Genomic DNA, 21,060 nt, shown 5'->3' on the forward strand with positions numbered 1-21,060 from the left:
TAAATTCGATAGGGATGAGTTTGCCCCAGCTTGTGCTCCAGCACCCAGTGTGAGCGGAACAGAGACCTGGGAGATCCTGAGCCTCAGAGAAGGACACAGAGCACCTGCACCCCCGGGCTAGAGGCTGCATTTCTATTGCTTCTACACCGCGGTCCGCTCGGCTTCTATCAGCGTCTTCGGCAAGACCAGCTCCTACTCTTGCGAGCAATGAGAGCCGTGATTTTCAGTGGCAGAAGGCACGGCCGAGCCCCTGAGGCGGCGCCAGCGTGACTCCCAGCACAGCCCTCCCGCCCCGCCTTCCCGGTCCCTTTTCCCAGCGCAGGGGAGGCCTGTCTCCACACCACCGCCTCCTCCTCCTCTTCCCCTCCCCCCCACCCTGGCCCCGCTACAGCCGCCCGAGGAGCCGGGAAGTGCGCAACGCCGTGGGCCTCGCCCACACCGCCGCCAGCAGAGGAGGTCTCGGAGCGCCTCCCGCTCGGCACCGCGGCTTGGCCGAAGTAGGGGAAGGCGGCTCAGCCGGGGTCACTTACGCACTGGCCGGGCTCCCCGCTCGACTCCGCAGCAGCAGCCCCAGCGACCGCGAAGCGTCAGTGACAACGGGCCGGAACGGCCGCACCGCCACATCCGGGGGCGGGGCAGGGGAAGGCGGGAAAGCGGAGGGGAGCGGTGCGCCTGGCGTCAGGCGGGATGGCGCCTGCCGGGCCCGCGGTCCGCGTGCGTCGGGGCGGGCGGCGAGCGGCTTCGCCTGTGAGGAGAAGGAGGAGGAGGAGAGGAAGAAGAAGAAGAAGGGAGCTCCTCCGGGATCGCTCTGTGGCGGGGCTTCGGTGCCCGGCCGTGAGCGTTCGGCCTGCGGCGGTCCTCAGCGGGTCCTCCGGCAGCGCGGCAGCTCCCAGCGTGTCGGTGGGTAACGCGGCTCCTCACGGTGTGCCTCCCGTGTCCTCGGAGCGCCGGTGAGGGCACGAATACGATCGTCGTAACGTGTGCTCTGTGTGCGACTCGGTCTGTTTGCTTCTTAACAGGCGGCGGATGGCGGCCGGAAATGGAGAATCCAGTTCACTGGATTTAGAAAGAAAGAGAAAAAAGCACTGCGTGAGATGTTACTCAGACTGGACTGTGTTTTTGTTGATAATAAGGTATTTTTTATCAAAGCGCGTGATGGTTAAGGCGGAAAGGGAAAGCAAGCTATAAAGTAAAACACGGTGTAGTAATGTAGAGTTATGTATTAATAACGACAACAACAAAAAAAGGTAAATGTTTCCATTGATAAAGCTGTTGTTGTGATTGCCTTGTTTTGTTTTTAATTAGAAATACAGGAACTGCACACATCTTATAGCAAAAAAGCTTTGCAAGAGTGAAAAGTTCCTAGCTGCCTGTGCTGCAGGTAAGTAGGTTTGCTAAAATTTCAAGGAACCAATACTAGAACTGAACAGTTAAACTCGGTTTTCATTTCATGAACTGGGAGTAAAGTTAGTGGGGGCAGACTCCTTGCAGTAGTGTACAGCCATAAAATAAGGGATGTTCTGTACTAAGATAAGGAAGAACTTCTTAACTGTTAGAGTATGGGAGCACTGGAGCAGGCTGCCCGGAGAGGCGGAAGGTTGTGGAATCTCCTTCTTTGGAGGTACTCCAGAATCAGGACCTGGGGATTCTGATGCATGAAAAGCTTAATGAGCCAGCAGTGTGCTCTTGCAGCTCGGAAAGCAAATGGTATCCTGGGCTCCATCAGAAGAGGGGTGGCCAGCAGGGACAGGGAGGTGATTGTCCCTCTCTACTCTGCTCTTGTGAGGCCACATCTGGAGTACTGTGTCCAGGTCTGGAGCCCGCAGTACAAAAGACAGGAAGCTGCTGGAGAGGGTCCAGAAGAGGTCCTCCGAGATGATCAGGGGACTGGAGTACCTCCCCTACAAATACGGGCTAAGGGAGCTGGGCTTGTTCAGCCTGGAAAAAAGAAGGCTGCAGGGTGACCACATTGCAGCCTTTCAGTACCTAAAGGGAGCCTATAAACAGGAGGGGAGTCAACTCTTGGAAAGGGTTGATAACTGCAGGACAAGGGGAAATGGTTTTAAGTTGAGGGAGGGGAGATTTAGGTCAGGTGTCAGGGGGAAGTTCTTTACAGAGAGAGTGGTGAGATGCTGGAACAGGTTGCTCAGAGAGGCTGTGGATGCCCCATCCCAGGCGGTGTTCAAGGCCAGATTGAATGGGGCCCTGGGCAGCCTGGTCTAGTATTAAATGTGGAGGTTGGTAGACTTGCATGTGGCAGGGGGTTTGGAGCTTGATGGTCCTTGAGCTCTCTTCCAATCCTGGTCATTCTGTGTTTCTGTGACTTTAGACCCATCTGTGCACCTACCTGTGTGACCAGTTGTAGGGAAGCTGCTTTAGCAAGGAGGTTGGGATCAATCGTTAGAAGTCCCCTCCATTGTAAGGACTTCAGAAGTCCTTACAATTCTGTGATCCTTCGAATTACAGAAAACACCTTTTCCACATTCTACTGCTCTTGTGTTTAAGCTTAGATTTACCTTTTTACGTTATTGCAAAGTGATATCACAGTGTCTTTTTTTTTTTTTTTTTTTTTAATTCATCTTCACTTGTGCCTAGATAAAAGGTTTCTTATGTATCAGTTACATCGTGAAGTCTTATCCAAACATTGTAAATGTTTAAAAACAGCTCCTCTGTTCACAAAGAAGTGAAATTTCTTCTGACTGGTTCTTGGTAATATCAGGCAAAGTAGTCACTAGTAGGCCAATAGTTATATACAGAGAGAAGAGTTGAACCCTCTCTGGCTATGTAGTACTCCTCGGAAAGCAGCCTGGACCCAAGATATGCTTTGCCTTCAGTGTTTGGCCCTTATTTGAGCCCAGAGTGTCTGCACCCTGTGTCCACCCTTTCTGGTCGGACGGGGAGCACAGGTACAAACACGTTGCCTTTAGTCCCTGGAGCAGCCACATCCACATCCCTTCACCAGGTGCTAAATCATCAGCGTAAGCTGTGACCTAATGCTTTCCCTACAACAGCTCACTTGAAAGGAGCGTGCGGAAAGAGTCGTAACTGATGAGTAGATTTTTGATACCAAACTCAATACAATGTTCATTGTTCAAAGATCACTATCACAAAGTTTCTGCTTACTGTAGCCACTGAGAACTACAGATTCTTGCTGCTGCCTTTTTACTGACACAAGTCTCTTGCTCTTTTTTTACCTAGGTTCTGATGCTAAAATGCTATGGTCAAGCAACTAAAAGTGCATTTAAAATGATAATTAATTAAGATTTGTATTAAAATGTGTTCCCTGGAAGAGTTTTATGATAAATTTAGAGAATTTTAAGGAGTTGAAAAATTTCATGGTCCTCATTTTTTGACTGTTTAAGTGTGATCTTTTCCCATACTGTATTATAAGAAATTGATAAAGCAGTTATTGGGCAGGATTTACTTGAATTGAGGAGATTATAGATAGAAGTATCTAAATGTGGACTTAAGTATAAAGATACCTGAAAAATGAATGATTTTATGTTTACACTTGTATACTGTATATACGTACACTTATATGCTATATTTGTAAGCATTCTTACTCATCTACTGCTGCTCAAATTTAGGAATACCCATAGATTGTTACTTGTAGCAGTCCAAAATTCGGATCAAACTGGTATCAGAGAGTAGATGATAGACCAACATTTTCATGAGAGAAAGAATGTTAAAATATAAAAGAATAATAAAATATGGATAAATTTCTGGTCTAGCATTTCATTTTAACTCTTGAAACTACACATTTTAGATATCAAATCCATCTATTTCTAGTTTTGGAGATTTAAACAAATGGACACCACTACCTACTTGCTAATGCAAAACTTTTATGTTACTCTTACAAACTTTGTTATGTACCTTCTAATACATCTTAATCTGGAAGAGGCACCAGTTTTGCATAATCATTATTCTTGCCCTTGATAACAGAACGTGTTCATTCCTACTGTAATTCTTTCCTGTGATCACATTTAAACTTGTCTTAGTGAATGTAAATACTGACAAGGATGCCAGTTCTCATGAAGTCCCCAGCAGAACAAATTTCTGAGATAGAATTTTCAAAATGAAAGGGATTTTTAATATCCAGGTTGTGCACAGCATACCTGTTGCAGTCAGAAGTGTGCTGGTACCTATGCTAGGTTATGTGGAAGTGTTAGGTTATATAGAAGTACCGTCTGTGCACTGAGACGTTCTGCCAGTCAAACCTGCTGTTCTGCAAAACCAATTAAGTTCACATAATTCAAGTCAATTTCTCTTTCAGTATCTTCTGTAGGTAGTATTTCAAAAAAAGGAGCAGGTTACTTAACCACAGCTCTTGATCTGAACCTATAAGAATAGAGACAGAGAGAAAAAGGGGAAGATCATTATGTGCAGTATCAGAAGCATACATGCAGAAGGTAAAACAAGAGAGGTGGAGGAGGTGGAGCCAAAGGAGGACAGGAAAAGGTTGAAAGAAAAAAAAAAAATGCGTAAAACCGTATCCTCCTAGTATTGGTATTCACTATACTTGTGGTGTTAGTAAAACAGCTTGCATGTTAAAAACATAATCTTTATTTCCTTATTTTTAATTGTCAGAGGCAAAATATTTCTTCAGTGTATTGAATTAATTCCTTAGCCAAAAAAAAAAGGATCCGAAATGCGCTTTGACAGCATTGTTACATATCAAAGAAGTGCACCAAATGCACCTCAGATCTGCCTAGGTAACTCTGTAAAAGTGTCAACTTCTATTAAAAACAAAGGGTAGCTAAATTCCTTGCAAGAACAAAATCTGGGAAGTTGAAATCTTCCATTTGCAGATAGACAAGTAGTTCATCTGGGAAGGGTAAAAAGGTACTTGATCATTAAAAGAAAACAAAGTGATCTTTTTCAGTGGTATTGTGAGATTTCTGAATTTAAAGCATAAAGATGAGAACTCTTGTAATAGGAAGAAGTTTTTCAAATGGTACTTGTAATTCCACTTTTTATTTGCAGAAGAGAAGTTTAAGTTAATTTTATAGTAGAACTTCAGTTGATTGCCATTTGTCTGCGCTAAAAAATCTTTTGTGGTTGACAGTTCATTTGCTTTTTAGGAAAGTGGATACTAACTAAGGAGTACATAATTAATAGTGCCGAAAGTGGCAGATGGCTTGATGAAACAACATACGAATGGGGATATAAAATTGAAAAAGACACCCATTATTCACCTCAAATGCAATCTGCACCTAAAAGATGGCGCGAAGAGCTGAAAAACTCTGGTGCTCCTGGGGCCTTCCACAGATGGAAAGTTATCCTCGCTGTTAAGGAAGGTTATAAACAAGTGGCACCTATTAGAAGGTAGGAGGATTTGTTTTAAAGTTTAAAATGAACAATAGAATGTTTATCATATGGTTGAGCAGGTCTTCTTCCGTTCCCACTGATCTGGTCCATAACAACCTCTGGCTCTTCAAACTCTCAAGTCATTTTCATCAATATACTTCCATACAATTTACGGGAAAAAAAAAAAAAAAAAAAAGAATCCTTAAGTTCTTTGGTATCACTGCTTTTCTGGTTTTCTTTTAGTATAATGGTAAATATAATAAGCGTTATTGTGTTTTAGTAAAGTAAACTGCTTACAGAGACATTCCTCATAGGACGAGGTAAATAAGCTTTCACTTTATCAGAGTATTGCTTTATTTTGTTTGCATGTTGCATTCAAATGGTAGCCAGAACAGCTTATACTATCTCAATTGGTTGGAAGACCTGGGCTAGCTTTGAACTATGACATAAGGATCTGAACTGCTGTTATCTTGTTTTATGTGCTTTAAATGTATGCAAAGCCTATGTAGCTTTGAAGACTTAACTTTTATTGAAACGTTTCTGATATAGTGTAAATGCAGGTAGTTCAGAAGGGAATGGATAAAAAATATGAAGGAAATAGAAAATAAATGATGTGTGAGAAATTTGGGACTATCTTTTTTCCATGTTCTCTCTGCATCAGCAAGACAGGTTGAAAAGAGGGTCTCTTTTTAATACTGCTTGCCAGACACCAACAACTGGGATCCTTTTATTCTGTCAGAATACACAAAAAGGTAGACATTTTTTGCCTTTAGCACATATTACTTGTAATGAAAGCCACCATAGCTTTGAGGAAAAACTGATATTTCAATAATAGTAGAGCTGCTTCCAAAAGTAACTTCTCCTATTTTATTATATTGGCCCACAACATCAGGCAGATATTGATGGTACAGCAGTAGAGGTTGAACCTGTTCACCACTATCCTCTTATATGTTGTTGCCATGTGACAAATGGCAGCAGGGGAGCAGTCTGACAAAATGGTATCTGACATAGAAGTACGTAAGAAGCAAAGGCGAATTCTTCTATGACTGAAAAATGGCATCCGTTGACATTCATCAATGCTTGCTGAAAGTTTAAGGAGACCAAACATTGAATTTGAGCACTGTGAGGAACTGGGTGCTGGAATTTCAGCAGTGGCAACATTGACATGAAACATGAAAGGCAAGCCACATTCTAGATGGCCATGCACAGCTGTCACACCGTGAAATGAAGAGCATCTCAATCATGCAGGCAAATTGTTAGATTACAATCAGGGAAGTGTGCAGAACTGAATATCAGCTTCAATGCATTGGAAGCTATGGTGGCAGCATTGAATCATCACAAAGTTTGTGCCACACACGTTCAAACAGGAAGAGAAAGAACACGTATGCGAGTTTTTCAGGACTACTGAGCCAGTACAGGACTGAAGGTGGCGGTTTCCCAGGTCACATCATTACCAGTGACAACGAGATGTAGTGACCACTATGAGCTGGAGTAAAAACTGCAGTCCATGGAGTGGCCAACATGTGAATTATCCGTCAAAGAAAACGTTCAAGATGCAGCCCTCAGCAAGCATATCTTTTGGGATAGAAGAGGGGTGATCCTTCTGGATTTCCTGGAACCTGGCAAACTATTAGCTCTGATTACTACATCATGATGGAGAGTAAGGTGTAGGCTCAAACTTTCAGAATTGGACCAAAGAAGAATACACTCTCTTGAAACACAATAATGCCAGGCCCCATACGAGTTTGAAGGCCGTGGAATACACTGCCAATCTAGATTGTCCTGCTGTACCAACTGTATAGTCCAGATTTGATGCCTTATGACTTCCATCTGTTCAGATCAATGAAAGATGGACTGTATAGGCAACATTTTCCTAGCAACAGTACTGTCATAGCAGCTTTGAATCAGTGGATCGCCTCCAATGATACACATTTTTGTAAGTATGGCATGCAGACTCTTGTTCATTGCTGGCGAAAATGCATAGCTAGTAGTAGTGACTGAAAAAGAGTGTTTTGTAGAAGAGAATTTCCTTTATCAAATAGTACTATTGTGCTCTTTGTATCTCTGTTGTAGTTTCTACGATGTCAACAGTTACAGGGCGGTTCAGCCCAGTTCCATGGCTAATGGGGTGAGGGACCCATATACCCATGGCCCAGGAAAGGGAAAAGAGGAGAGAGCAGTTAGATGGGGGATGGGTCTAAAAACAAAACAGCAACAATCTGAGGAGGAAAGTTAATTTGCTAAATATGATATTGGAATGCAAGATAACACAATATAATACAGTACAATTGAAGTTAATAAATACAATGAATGTCTAGAAGAAACCGAAGGCTCTACTGTAATGCTGAAGGTGAGCACACACACTGCTGGGATGAGCTGAAAAGGAAGAAGAGAGCCATGTGATGTGCAAAGATTTTATCTTTCCCTTTGAACAGAAATGCAAAGTACCTGGAATTATCGGCAGTCCATGGAACTGAAGCATTAACTCTTTAACTTGCAGTGCACTACATGATGTTATGATGTGGAATACCAATAAAAAATTATAAAACCATGACACATGGAAATAAATAGGAGGCATTGCTTTTGGAACAGCCTGTGAAGTTGGCAAACAGCATCCTGAAGACAGCATGTTATAATTCGGAAAGGCAGTGTTCCATTTTTGGTACTTAGCTGGTAGCACAACTCTTAATTGAAGGATCAAATATCATAATGCAATAACTTACAAATGCTGTCATCTAAGAATTTGACTTTTTTAATACACAAGTGAAGCTTTCTGTCAGATATGTGGGATGCTTACACTGGTTTTAATTAATAGTATTAAGTTGTGAAGAGAGGTGCCTTGTTGAGTATGTTCCTTCTGTTTTTCATGGCTATTAAGCAGTTTTTTAACCTGGTGAAAGTTGGGGAATGTCATATATCTACACTCTCATATTTGTAGTTTATGAAAATTAATGTGAAGCACTATGAATAAAATGCATTAAATAATGTCTTTTCAAATCTGTTTGTTTAGAGTTCTAGAAGCTGGAAAGGCAACAGTGTGTTCATCTCAGGATGTCGAGAGTGATATTACTCATGTATTCGTCCTTAATAAATTTTTTCCTGTGCAAAAAGAGAAATGCTTCTCTGAAGCTCAATGCTACCCTTTGCAATATGTAGGAGATTACCTATTGGAGGTAAGTAAATTGAAAAACGTACCTAAAATCACTTCCATCATTACATTTTATGTCAGGTTTACTGATTGTATGATGCAGCATTAATAATAATGGGGGGTGTTATATGTTTTGAAATTTGATAAAAGGTAATCAACTGTCAAGTACTAAGACAACGGGAGAGGTTTCATCAATATGTATAGGTACTAGAAGGGAGAAGTACAAAAAGAACAGAGCCAGAACAAGAGACAGTGGGCATAAACTGGCACAGTAAAGATTTCCTGTGACCATCAGCCAGCACTTCTACTGTGTGAGTGGTGCTGCACTGGCACAGGCTGCCTGGGAAGGTTGTAGAATCTCCTCCTTGGAGAGATTCTCTACATGGTCCTTGGCAACATGTTTCAAGAGGGTTTGAACCAGGTGGATCTAGAGGTATCCTCAAGCTTGACCATTCTGTAATTCTGTAATGCAAAAACTGTCCTTTTCAAAGCAGTGTTTTGATTCAGACCAATAGAAATGGCACCAAAGAGGCATTATTTCTGATTCCTCTTTGTGTTCCTTCACTCCTGTTGTGTGATATTACTGCTGGATAAGTGAATTGGACTTCAGGATGAAGTTCAAATGTAGTTCACCATCAGATAAATGGTTCAAAAAGTTATTCAAAAAACAACAATAAAAATCCTACCTTTTGTTTATATTCTCCTCATTTTGGTAATGACTTAAAACATTTAGGCGTATATTTATGTCTGTTTGTCTATGTCATAGGATGATTAAGGTTGGGAAAGACCTCTTAAGGTGATCAGCTCTGTCTATCAACTGGTCACCAACATGCTCACTAAACTATGACTCTTAAGTGCCACATCTACATGTTTTTTTCTGTGTAGGTGTAAGTATTTTTTCTGGGTTTGACATATGCTATTAAATAAGGATTTAGTGGCTTTAAATAAGGATTTAGTGGCTTTATGCTTCAGTATAAATTATTGTGTTAACTAACTTCAGTTATTCTACTTTTCAATTTATAACATTACAGTCTATGGTAAAATAGTAAGATTGATACTCTTAACTCAAAATAAATTTGCTTGCAGTCCCTAATGACTTGGGAAGAGTTGGTGCTTGCCATATAAATTTTCTAACAGAGCTGTTATGTTGGACAGAGGAGATTCACTCAAAACTACTTCTGCACTAGGAATCTTACAGAAGTTGCTCACCTACATTATCTTTTCAGTCAAAACAGAGTGTGTTTCTACAGGAATTATGATTCCTAAAATAGTTTTATGGTCTGCTATCTGAACATACCTTTAATTCTGCCTTAATGCGGAAGGATCATTCCATGTATGAGGACAGTTACTATTAACTGTACTAGAGCATGGAATACAGTCCCATCAACAGAGAAGCTAAGACATGAAGGCCTAGATAAAAATTGAGGTACCTTATTTGAAGGTAAAAGTACTGAAAGTCATCTTGCCAGAGAGTTTTTTGTCTAAATGGCAAAGCGAGGTGAAATATCCAGTACAGCGTAAGATTATTCAGAATGTGAGATTTATCATTCAGTTTCTAATGCAATCAGAATAAGTTAAATTCACAGCAATGAAAAAGTAAAACAAGAAAAACAGCCTAATTCTGTCTTTCATCATTCCTTCTGAACTATGAGAGGAAATGATACTGCTCACTGATTTTTCTTACATGCTCAGTACTCACTAAAACTCTTTCTTTTCTATTCCCCCTTTGAAACTGAGAGAAGCATCTCATGATTCATAGTCCTTTGTTTACTGTGACCAATATTATCCTCTTTTACAGACTGTTTTGATGTGAAATTCTTTGTGGGCTGAGACCATGACCCTGATACTCATTCTTTACTGTGTTCATTCTTTCCATTCTGGACTGCTGGTCTATTTTGTATTTTTTTTCCTTCTTAAATCCAGGCTTTATTCCTCAACTGAGGCATGCACAATTCAGACTGATGAAAGTAGGAGTGGTGCCAACACTGTGTTATGTATAGTAATAATCAACATTATAATGAATGAGTAAAAATCTACTCATTCATTATAATAGCTAGACAAAGGCTAGATTTTAGATTTTAAAGATGCCTGGTCTGCAAAGGATCAATTTGCCATTGCTTGACATTCCTGAAGGACCACTCAATTGCTGGTTTTGAGCAGTGTCCTGGCAGAAGTTGATGGATTCATTCTATTTGGAAAATGGATGTGAAAGAGGGCGTTTAAAATCGACCAAATGAAAAAGTAATTGATTCTTTAGCTTCTGTAGTTATGTATAGCACATGTCCTTCCCCAGAGCTCTTTCTGTAGAAAGAGTAAAATAAAGAGAGGTTTAGCTCCCTAAATTTTACAAACTGTGTAAGCTGTATAAACTGTAGTGTTCAGTTTGGTGAAATCCTTACGTATGTTGGGTATTAGATTTCTAGTATGTGTATCTGGCCTTTGGCACATTTCAATTTGGAAAAATCAACAGTATTTAATGCTTGAAAATCAGGAAATTCTCAAATCAAACTGAAAGTTACATAGTGGGAGTATATCTTGTATATCACCAACTTTGGCACAAAATAATTGGCTTGTGCAATAGTTTTGGGCTTACACAATAGATAGATTTTCCAGTATATCTTAAGTACAGAAAAAAAGCACTGAGGTTTTGAGGAAAACACTATCTTGAAAGGAACTTAGGAAAAAGCCAAATATCAGCAAAGGTGTGTACAAGCAAAAGAGATAACCAATCTTTCTTTTTCACAGAATTGCACTGAATGTTCTATGAAATTCTGTACACTCACAGTTCACAGTTCCCACTTCCATTTTTTCAGGCCCTTCATTTAGGTCACATTTATAATGCCATTAGAGGTGTCACGTATTTGCGTCTCTCAGGAGATAGTTTATCAACAGGAGAGTCACATGCTCTATGCGGAATTTCTTAACATTTTGTCTTAGAAATACTCAAAGGACTGAAAAAAAAATCCTACAGTTTTATAGTTCTTCAGTGGCGGATGATTAGAAGGAACTGCTAAAGAGGAAAATGTTGCCCTTGCAAATAGGTAGATGCTAAACCTGTGTTTTGTGATTGGGCAGCATCTACTTCCAAAAATGCTTTACATTCTTCAGATCAAAGCATATATTTTGTTCTTCCCTTTTCAATGATGAATGAAGCTGTTACAAAAGGGCAAAAAAAGGGTAAAAGAATCCTGGTGTTTACGTACTGACTAAAACACACATCCACATGGGAGCTCAGTCTAGTGTCATACTCTCTTACTGAAACTTGTTTGGAGAAATTACTCAGTATGACAGCTCTCAGCTATGATAGCTCTCTGCTAAAATAGACATTTGATGTAGGAAGTGTGTGTCCAGTACTTACGCGTGTCTCACCTTCTACTGATCACAGTGAGAATAATTTCTTTCTTGCTGTGAACCCTGAATTCATCTGATGTGCAATAATAGTATTCCATCTTAACACATCTATTAATTTACAGATTTCTTTTTTTCCTAGATCTCAATAAACTTGATTTAGAGAACACCAGTTTCTATTTAAATGCATCTTGAGAATTCAGAAAACTGCCATGACATTTTGTCTCTTAAAAAGACAAGGGGTAAACATAGGTACAACACTTGTTCAGGTGTCTTAGGCTCTAACAAAAAGAGTTATGAGCATCTCTTTTTTTTTTTCATTTCTAGAAATACTTGGCACATATTTTATTAGGACTTAACGTAAAATGTTCCAGCTTTGTAAATCTGTAGTCCTGCTTTTTCACTGCTAATTCTATGAGAAATAAATACTCTCCTCATAAACACACAGACGTATGTCCTATGGTTTAGCACTGAAATCAGATGTTAAATTGAGTGAAGCAACATGATTTTTTATTTTTTTTTTTCAAGTGGAGCTGTATATAGTCATAGGCATTCAGATGGTTTCTGATTTTTTTTTAAACAATGCTTTGTTTTGTCTCTGTGTTTCAGTATCTGTTCTAAAATATCTACCTTGTAACTCTGGTGTTAAAATAACCTGTGTGAGTGTCTTCAATCTGTTAAGGTGTTGCTTCTACTGGTTCAAGATATTAAAGCATATGCATGATTTTAGTGCACTATCCTTATGTTTAAATACAGACTTTAAAATGCTTTGTTGGCTGTGCTATATAATTTATAACGCTTTGTCAAGATGGAACTATAAATTATCTAAATACAAGTATTTTTAGAAATGTGTTGAAAACAACATGCATAAGGTATCACAGGAAGTAAAGACTAGTTAATTTGTCAGAGTAGTTCACTTATCCTTGGCTCGTCAAACTCTTTAAACCAGTTTTCCAGTACTTCACACACCAGTTACTGTCACAAACACACTTGACTTAAAGAAGACTGATTTGATTTCTTGCCAATTACTAGGGCTGCTCTGAAAGTAATGCCTCCTATTTTATTAATTTGACTCACAACATCAGAGATAGATTTCGTGGTATGGCAGTAAAGGTAGAACTTTCCCACTTTCTTTGTTGCTGTGTGACAGATGGGAACAGAGGGGCAGTCTGACAGAATAGCATCTGGTATGGAAATGCAAAGGAAGCAAAGGGGTGACATTGAATTTTTCCATGTGTAAAAAATGGCACCCGCTTACACTGATGCTTGAGGAACATTGATGGACTTCAAACAGTGAGTGTGAGCAGAGTGAGGTGTGAACACAGTGGTGTGTCTCAGCAGTGGTGGCAGTGGGTCACCTCCACTGGTGCAGATTGTTATGAGCAGGCAGGCTCTTGTTCATCACTGGTGAAAATGTATAGCTAATGGTGGTGTCTGTTGAAAAATAGTGTTTTGTAGTTGAGAATTTTATCAAATAGTCTTCTTGTGCTCTTTGCATCTGTTGTAGTTTCCATGGAAGTTAAGAGGAAGCATTACTTTTGGAGCAACCTACACAATAGAGTAAAATAATGAGCCAACACCTTCACCCCATTCATCCCTTCTTCTCACATAGAGCTTCATTCTTGAATCTTCTGCCTCTTCTCTAGAGGTGTGGGTGGGTAGGGAGCATGGATTGTGTTTAGACTGTAATGTTTTGTTTCTCTTGTTCTTTCTCTTCACACCCCTGAGGACCCTCCCATAGGATGCAGTTCTTCACAAGCTGCTCCAGCATGGGTCCCCCATAGGCTGCAGTTCCTGATAGGAGGTTTCATGGGCTTTTCCATGGGCTGCGCTTGGAGATTTGAATTCTGTGATTCTATCTGCACTACACAGTGCCCATAGGCTGTGGGTGGACGGCCTGCTTCACCATAGGCTTTTCTTGGGCTGTAGGGAGCTGCTGCTTCACTCCTGGAGCACCTCCTGCCCTCTTTGTGCACTTTCCTTGGTCCTTGTAGGATTTCTTCTGTCTTGTTTCTCGCCCCATTTCTCTTAGCTGACATTTCACGTTAGTTTTCCACTTTCTTAAATATGTTATCTCTGAGGACTCAACTCTGGCGGCAGCAGGTCCTCCCTATAGGAGCAGCTGGAGTTGGCTCTGATCTAATAAGGGGCAGCTCCTTTTCTGTCTGCTCTCTCAGTGGCCACATCTGCAGACGTCCTTGCTATCAAAATCTAACTATGTAAATTCTAAGCAGCCTAAAATGAAGAAGCTGTTTTATTCTTAGTCTGTTAACATAAATGACCCTACAACTTCTAAAATTCGAATTACTAGCTTTGTATGTACATCCTTAAAACTAACAACTAATAGAAAAGATGAGGTTTTATTTTTTGAAAAGTCCTGAAAGGGAATTATTATGGAAATAGCTCTTGTTTCAATAGCACAGATGGGGCCAGAGTTAAAGTCAATTAGGCAGATAACTTCCATTGGTAGTTCTCATGCTGTAACTGCCTATGACATCAGTGATGTGTTTCCACAGCTGTTTGTGTGTCACATAGTATTAACCTTCAAATTTGAATAAGCATGCATGTAAACAATGATTTTACAATAGAATGTAAGAAAATATTTCACTACATAAAAGCTAATTAAAAGCATCAGTTTTGAAATTAAAAAGTGATGTTTTGTTTTGTTTTGCTTTGCATAGAAGGATATACAAAATACTGAAGTTGCCCAAATTAAGGGTTTTCTGCCAGCACAAGAAACTGACAGAAACAAGTCTAATATGCAGCTTATTGAAATGAAAAATGCTGTGATAAAGCATATGTATTTTGTTGAGGTAAGTTTGACATTTAGCTTATACTTTGTTACCATAAATTGTGAAATATATATAATGAAATTTATCCCTCAGTATAGATGTTGAGCTAATTAACTAGGTATTTGACCATCTTTTGTAGTAATAATGCTTTTTAAGAACTATTTATTTACTACATCTACAGTTAACCAAAATAAAATTTAATAGTGGTAATTGGGAGGTGTAGATGTGTGGAAGATGTGGTAGACTTCGAAATCTCGGTAATTCCCCAGTCTTCTTGCTGGCAGGGCAGTGAAAGAAGCCAAATAGACCTGGACACTGTACTAGCACTGTTCATCAAGGGCTAACACTCAGGTACACTCTCAGCCCTGTTTTGGTCACAAATTCACTACATCATAGTATGCTATAAAATGTTACAAAGAAAAGGAATCCACCACAGCCAAAATCAGTGCAAGTTTATCACAGGTGTACCTCTTAACAGATTATTTTCTCTTCAACTATTACGTAGTTATGTCCGAAGAGAGTAATTACAGTCCTAAGGACACTGTCTCCTAGAGGACTTTCTCTGGAAATAAGAGTTAATAACATTGTAGCAGTGAGCCATAACTGGATGTAACAGGAATAGTAATGCATCCTTGCACCTAATACACATTCTGGGCGATTTGTAAAGGGTATTCAGGGTTTATATTTTGTCACTGAAAAGCTGAAAGTACTTTTACTTTCAAATGGTTAAGTGGACCAAATGTAATAAGACTAATAAAAGTAACGTAACAAATGCATAAAAACGAAGCAGACAATAACAGGAAAACTGAGGAGAAAAACTGACCATATATCAGTCCCCCGTTTCTTGATTTTGCCATCTTAATTTTAAAAAGATAAATACAAATAGGTTGTTTTGTTGAATATTTAAAAAAATGTATTTTTTAAGAAATTGTCTTTTGGTCTTCTTTTTATGCACTATTTATAGATTGTTTACCAATATCCATTGTACAGGTTGAATTTTTCTTGTTTTGTAGGCTGCAAAACAGAAGTTTGCTCATAAAGACTTTCTGAATAAGTGCAGTCCAAAGGTAAGGATTCTTGCAAAGAGCATGTGTTGCACTTATGAAATTTTGTATTGAAGTTAGGTAAACACTCTTCTATCGTGAAATTTGCTATTGAAGAAATAGTTTGTGAAGTGTTTTCAAATTACTGAAAAGTTAAGAACATTATGGGATACTGATTAATTTGTTTATTGTTCCAGTCTATTGTTCAGTACTGACTACTGCCTACCTCTCATGAAGAGAGAGAGGCAGAGGATGGAAGAGTAGAATTGTTCAATTTAGTTCATTTGTCATTTTTCTTCACATTCAGCCAAATATGTATCATAAATCGAGTAAGGTCAGCACCAGGTTTTATTAAGTTTTTGCTTTATCTGAAGTAAATAAATACTTAATAAATACTTCGAAAATATTCCCTATTCTATCTCTAAGACTAAAAATGAATTCTTTAAATAAATTTGTTGAAACATTCTCTCTCAGTACTTCTATCACTGTAGAGGTTAAAAATGGGAAATACTTAAAGCATATCTATTAGGTTGGTGCATTTTTCTGTAGCTGAAGACTCATTTTCATCCATACTAGGTACTTAGTTACTTGATGTAGAAATGAAGTCCCAGCCTTCACAGAATTCCCTTTTTATTTAATTTCTTTCTATTGAAGGGGAGGAAAAAAAATTTTTAAACATAAGCACCAACATTCCTTTATTATTGTCCTACACTGCAATGTTAATATTTAGTTTAGTGAGTTTATGAGGCAATAAAAGTTTAGATTTCATAATGCTTCTGAAAATAAATTGTTATTCTGCACCCAATATAATTTTTAATTTGAATTTTTTTAATCTAATACTAATTATTTGTATAATATGTATATGTTACTGGTTTTTATTGCTTTGTGGAATATCTATTGCTAGCCTTTGCATTCAGTGTGGGTCTTTTATTGGTAGTATATTTAAATCTGTTAAACACTGCTCTAATATGATTCCAGTGAGTATTTCAAATTGTATTGGAAAAGTAAAAAAAAGAAAGAATCTGCAAACTAAATTAACTGATTAGAGCTATGTATTATATTCAGCTTTGCTGGTTCCGCTATCATTCACTTTCTCTGTATTTTTTAATATATTTTGACAGCTTCTCTTCTGCGTTTTGCTTTACAGAGCTTATTTTGATAAGCACCTTGGTTTTCCACTTCTGCTCATAGTATTAGTGCTTGTACTAGTAGTTCTATGCAGGAAACTGCTAGTTCCTCATCAGCCACACTGCCAACCAAAGCAGCTTTGTACACAGCTTACAAAATATTGAGGTCCTGCAAAAGGTGTTTCCTATTACTGTAAAAACTCCACCTCCCCAGTTTTCTGTCCTTCCTTACACCTTAAATAAGATGAAAATTCATTCTGCACTTTCTTCCTGTTTTAAAGATAGTGCATAATTTTCATCAAAGTCTCCCAAAAGAGAATTGTTTTTCTTGAGTTTTTTTTTAGTATACTTTACAAATAATGTGTGAATGACGTCTTTATTTTCTAGTGTCAGAACTTTCAAGAATTCTAAGTTTCAGGCAGGAGGTAGGAGGACCTGCTGGTACAATCATCAGATTGTCACCTTGGCTTGTACCTGTACAAAATGCTAAGTCATCTTCACACCTCTTAAATACTTTCTTTATGATTGTTTTTCAGATGTGCTGTTTGCACATAATTAACATTGCAAATGTATGATTGCAACTGTTATTTCCAAAGGAAATAATGAGAAGATTTTTATAGTGCATACACGATTAATAAAATTGAAATAAATGTGAGTTGCAAACATCAGATGCACAGTGATTTAATTAAAATAATCTAAGAGTGCATTTTTATTTATCGTTAATATAGCAACAACATATGTTAGGCATCTAAGAATTGCAGCATTTGCAGAGAAACTAAATATCTGATGCTAACGTAGAGCTTATTCACTGAGACTTCTGCTGAGATTTAACTATGATTATTGTTTCTTTCAGAAGATCATATTCAGGTTTGACCTGAGCTCTTTCTGTTTATTACTAAAACATTTCTAGGAACTCTTGCTAATATTAGAAAACTCCATGATCTCAAAACTACAGTTGGACTGAAGCCTGTATTAATTTTAAATTGACTTTGAAACAATTGGTAGAATGTCTCAACTAATTTTGCCTACTGCTCAGTAGAAGCCAAATTTCATGGCAAGAGACCGTGAAGTATGCTAGATGTTAAGGGACTAAAGCAATAGCATATCTGCATAACTTTAATTTCCAGCAGGTCAATCACTGTTGTACGGTTTTGACTCTGCTGCTCTTGGTTGAGAATCCCTACTCTCATTTTCCAGTGTACTTGAATTTACCAGAACTTTAGCTCAGGTTGTTGAACAAAGGAGCTGAATTTCAAAGCTGAAGTTTCCATCAGCAATGTATCGTAGCTTTGATTTTGAATACAGGAGGGATGTAAATATCAACATAGTCAAGATCTTCAGTAGCTCCTCTTTCATATCATTTACCAATGGGAAGAAAATTTTTGAAAGTTGAGAATTCAGACATTAACAGGTAAATTACAGGGCACTTACTGCATTTCAGGGAAACCATTACATTCTTCTAGGTCCTCTGAAAGCTTGTGAAATCTATAGTTTCACTGTCCTGAGTGGCACAGAATAGGAGGGAAGTCTTGTGCCATTAAGATGATCTTCACAGCTCTGAAATACACTGGGATCAATACTTTGCTATCTGAAGCATTAGCTGCTTCTTTGACATGCCCAATGATTACAGGAAAAGTAGGGAGATAAAATAGATACATGGTTTGTAGTTTTATGAAGTTTACTCATAAATGATGTATTTCATGGTTTTATATTTTTGCTCAGTTTTCTTCAACTGTTTGACGACAGTAATTATCATAGTGTTCCAGACATTCTCTATAGGATGTACTTGTACATGTTGGAAAAATTAGCAGTTATTCTTACGCAGAAATTCTCAGAGTAAGTTACACCCAAGCTACAGGGTCTCAAGAAGGGAAGCACATTCTGAAAGCATTTTCTTGTCAATGAAAAACCAGCTGAGTGGGAAATTAAGTTTCTCTAGATTGCAGTCGCTCATTGGATCAGTCAATAAGTAATATTCATGTTTTATTTTTTAATGTTCTTCTGTATATTGCCATCATTTATTTTCTTAAAAGATTTCATGTTGTGTTGTTTTTTGTTTTTTTTTTTTTAATTGAGTTTGTAAGTATGTTTATTACTCTGTTATTTTACTTACAGATATATTTCTTTCACAGGTTAAAAATACTAACCTGTCCAGAGGCAGATTGTATATATTTGAGGAATTAATAGAAGAGCATTTATTATCTGAAGTGATTATAGAACTTGCTGTTGGTCAGAAGTACTCTTTACCTCCTGTTCAACTTTTTCATTCTCTTCTAAAACATGTCCTGTTGGTGAGAGCATGATGCTTAAGTATTACAAAAGACTAAAATATTGTAAATGTTAAAGATGGAAATATTATTATCCTTGCTTCTTACAGTGCTTACAGCTTTATAGTGATTTATATAAGTCGCTTGAAAGTAACGCCTCTTTTTTATTTCTGTTGAAACTACAACAAAGTGCACAATAGAACTGTTTGGTTGAGAAAATTCTCAGCTACAAAACACTGTGTCTCAACACTGTCACCACCACTAGCTATGCATTTTCACCACTGATGAACAAGATCTTCATGGTGTACTCAGAATAAACTGCAGCAGTGGAGGTGACCCACTGTTGCCACTGTGAAGCACACCACTGCCTCAGTGAGCTCACATCCACTGTTTGGTCGCCACTGATGTTCATCAAAGATCAATGAATGTCAGCAAGTGCCATTTTTCCTTGTGGCAGTGACACACCTTTGCTTCATCTGCTTTTCCATGTCCAACACCATTTTGTCAGACTGCCCCTCTGCTCCCATCTGTAGTGTGGCAACAAAATGTAATGTGGTATTGGAGGGAAGGTTCTACCTTTACTGCCATACCACTGATATCCACCTTTGGTATTGTGGGCCAACATAATAAAACAGGAGGCATTAGTTTCGGAGCAGTCCTCACATTAACCCTTCAGGTTCATCAATGTCTTAGCATTAATGCAATCTAGAAGGGGGGACATTTGAAGCATAATGGCTTTTATTATTAATTTGCAAATAGTATGAATGAAGACTCTAAATATTGTGAAAGCATCAGCCCATAGTTTTTTTCATTGCTTTTAGAAATAGCACTTTTGCAACATATTTTCTTAGCTAGTAGGCTACAGACAGAATACTTAATAGAAAAGAACCTTTGTTCTAAGCTGAATACGTTCAGCTGAAATAACATACTAGTGTTACTAGGTTTTTCTGTTTTACTTACTTATTGTAAACTCAATTTTGCTGCTTCTGATTATGCATTATCTGTAACTTCACTGATTTAAATTGGTCACTTGAAATTGGATCCTTTTGTAGCCAATATTATTTCCTTATTTTATTACAGGAAAATACTGATGCAGTATTTTGTGCTAAACTTCGTCATGTTTTGTACCTTGTTCTCCAACATGATCCTCCTTGGAAATCTACGTCTATGTTAGGATATTATTTAGATCTTCTTCAGTGTCCTATCTGTAAGAAAGGCACATGGAACTGGATAGAGATGCTTGTAAGGTAAAAAAAAGTTTAGTGAGGTATTAGATGCAATAGTCATGTTTTTCCAAACATGATTTATGTTAGCTCACAGATATACTTGTATTAAACTTTTCAAAATTATAATAATCTCTGTATTATTTCTGTTTCTTGTGTGTATCTATAATGTGTATATGTAATGTATCTGTAGTTACATAGGAAAATTCGGCCTTTATCATATTTATTATATTAAGCTTCATGATCTATTTTGATTTTAATTATAATTTTTACAGTGTTCAACAAGACTGATTAAATCCTGTACATGAACAAATTTAGGGAGCTTGTCTATAATTCAGCTAAGGAACTCATTTTTCGTAGCTTGTATCGAAAGAAAATATTTTGTTCATTTAGTTGAGTGAGGAAATGTACTTCTTACTACTGTCATACAGTCTTAGCATTTAAATAATTTGATACAACCATGATTAGAGCTGTATTAATGTATGCAATTGTAATCATACTATGTCTTTGAGGGCATTCTGTGCTAGAATCACTGTAATTGGACATCTGATGATTTTGCTTAGGAATATGTCGCATGCCACTGGAACAGAAGAGAATTAATCTGTTAGATAAAGGATTTTATATTTTATCTTTTAGTACTTTCTGGCAGAATGTGAACACCCAGGAGTTATATACCTGTTCTCTCTTTTTTTTTTTTTTTTTCTTTTGTATATGTTTCACAGAATCATGGAAATCATGGAAGAAAACTTTAAAGGTCATCTAGTCCAATTCCCTTCCAATATTCAAAATTCTAGCCAGAAAAATT

The 21,060-nt window shown here is 38.1% G+C and overlaps 2 protein-coding genes across 4 annotated transcripts in view; one reads left to right on the plus strand and one right to left on the minus strand.

Moving 5' to 3' along the window:
• Window positions 1-605, minus strand: part of KIAA0825 (KIAA0825 ortholog) — a 229,984-nt gene extending 229,379 nt beyond the window's left edge. For all 3 annotated transcript variants that reach the window (XM_042823068.1, XM_042823066.1, XM_042823069.1), the window contains exon 1: window positions 531-605. The gene's annotated coding sequence lies outside the window, so the exon portion shown is untranslated. The remainder of the gene's footprint in view (window positions 1-530) is intronic.
• An 82-nt stretch (window positions 606-687) lies between these two features.
• SLF1 (SMC5-SMC6 complex localization factor 1) overlaps window positions 688-21,060 on the plus strand; it is a 42,625-nt gene continuing 22,252 nt past the window's right edge. Inside the window, exons 1-9 of the mRNA XM_042823019.1 lie at window positions 688-900; window positions 1,020-1,133; window positions 1,306-1,381; window positions 5,082-5,325; window positions 8,318-8,480; window positions 14,485-14,616; window positions 15,609-15,662; window positions 18,898-19,056; window positions 20,113-20,279. Of these exons, the coding sequence (XP_042678953.1) occupies window positions 688-900; window positions 1,020-1,133; window positions 1,306-1,381; window positions 5,082-5,325; window positions 8,318-8,480; window positions 14,485-14,616; window positions 15,609-15,662; window positions 18,898-19,056; window positions 20,113-20,279 (1,322 nt within the window). The remainder of the gene's footprint in view (window positions 901-1,019; window positions 1,134-1,305; window positions 1,382-5,081; window positions 5,326-8,317; window positions 8,481-14,484; window positions 14,617-15,608; window positions 15,663-18,897; window positions 19,057-20,112; window positions 20,280-21,060) is intronic.

Source organism: Centrocercus urophasianus, unplaced genomic scaffold, assembly GCF_019232065.1.
Source record: "Centrocercus urophasianus isolate 14NV4802_14NV808 unplaced genomic scaffold, USGS_Curo_1.0 seq_21, whole genome shotgun sequence".
NCBI lineage: Eukaryota > Metazoa > Chordata > Aves > Galliformes > Phasianidae > Centrocercus > Centrocercus urophasianus.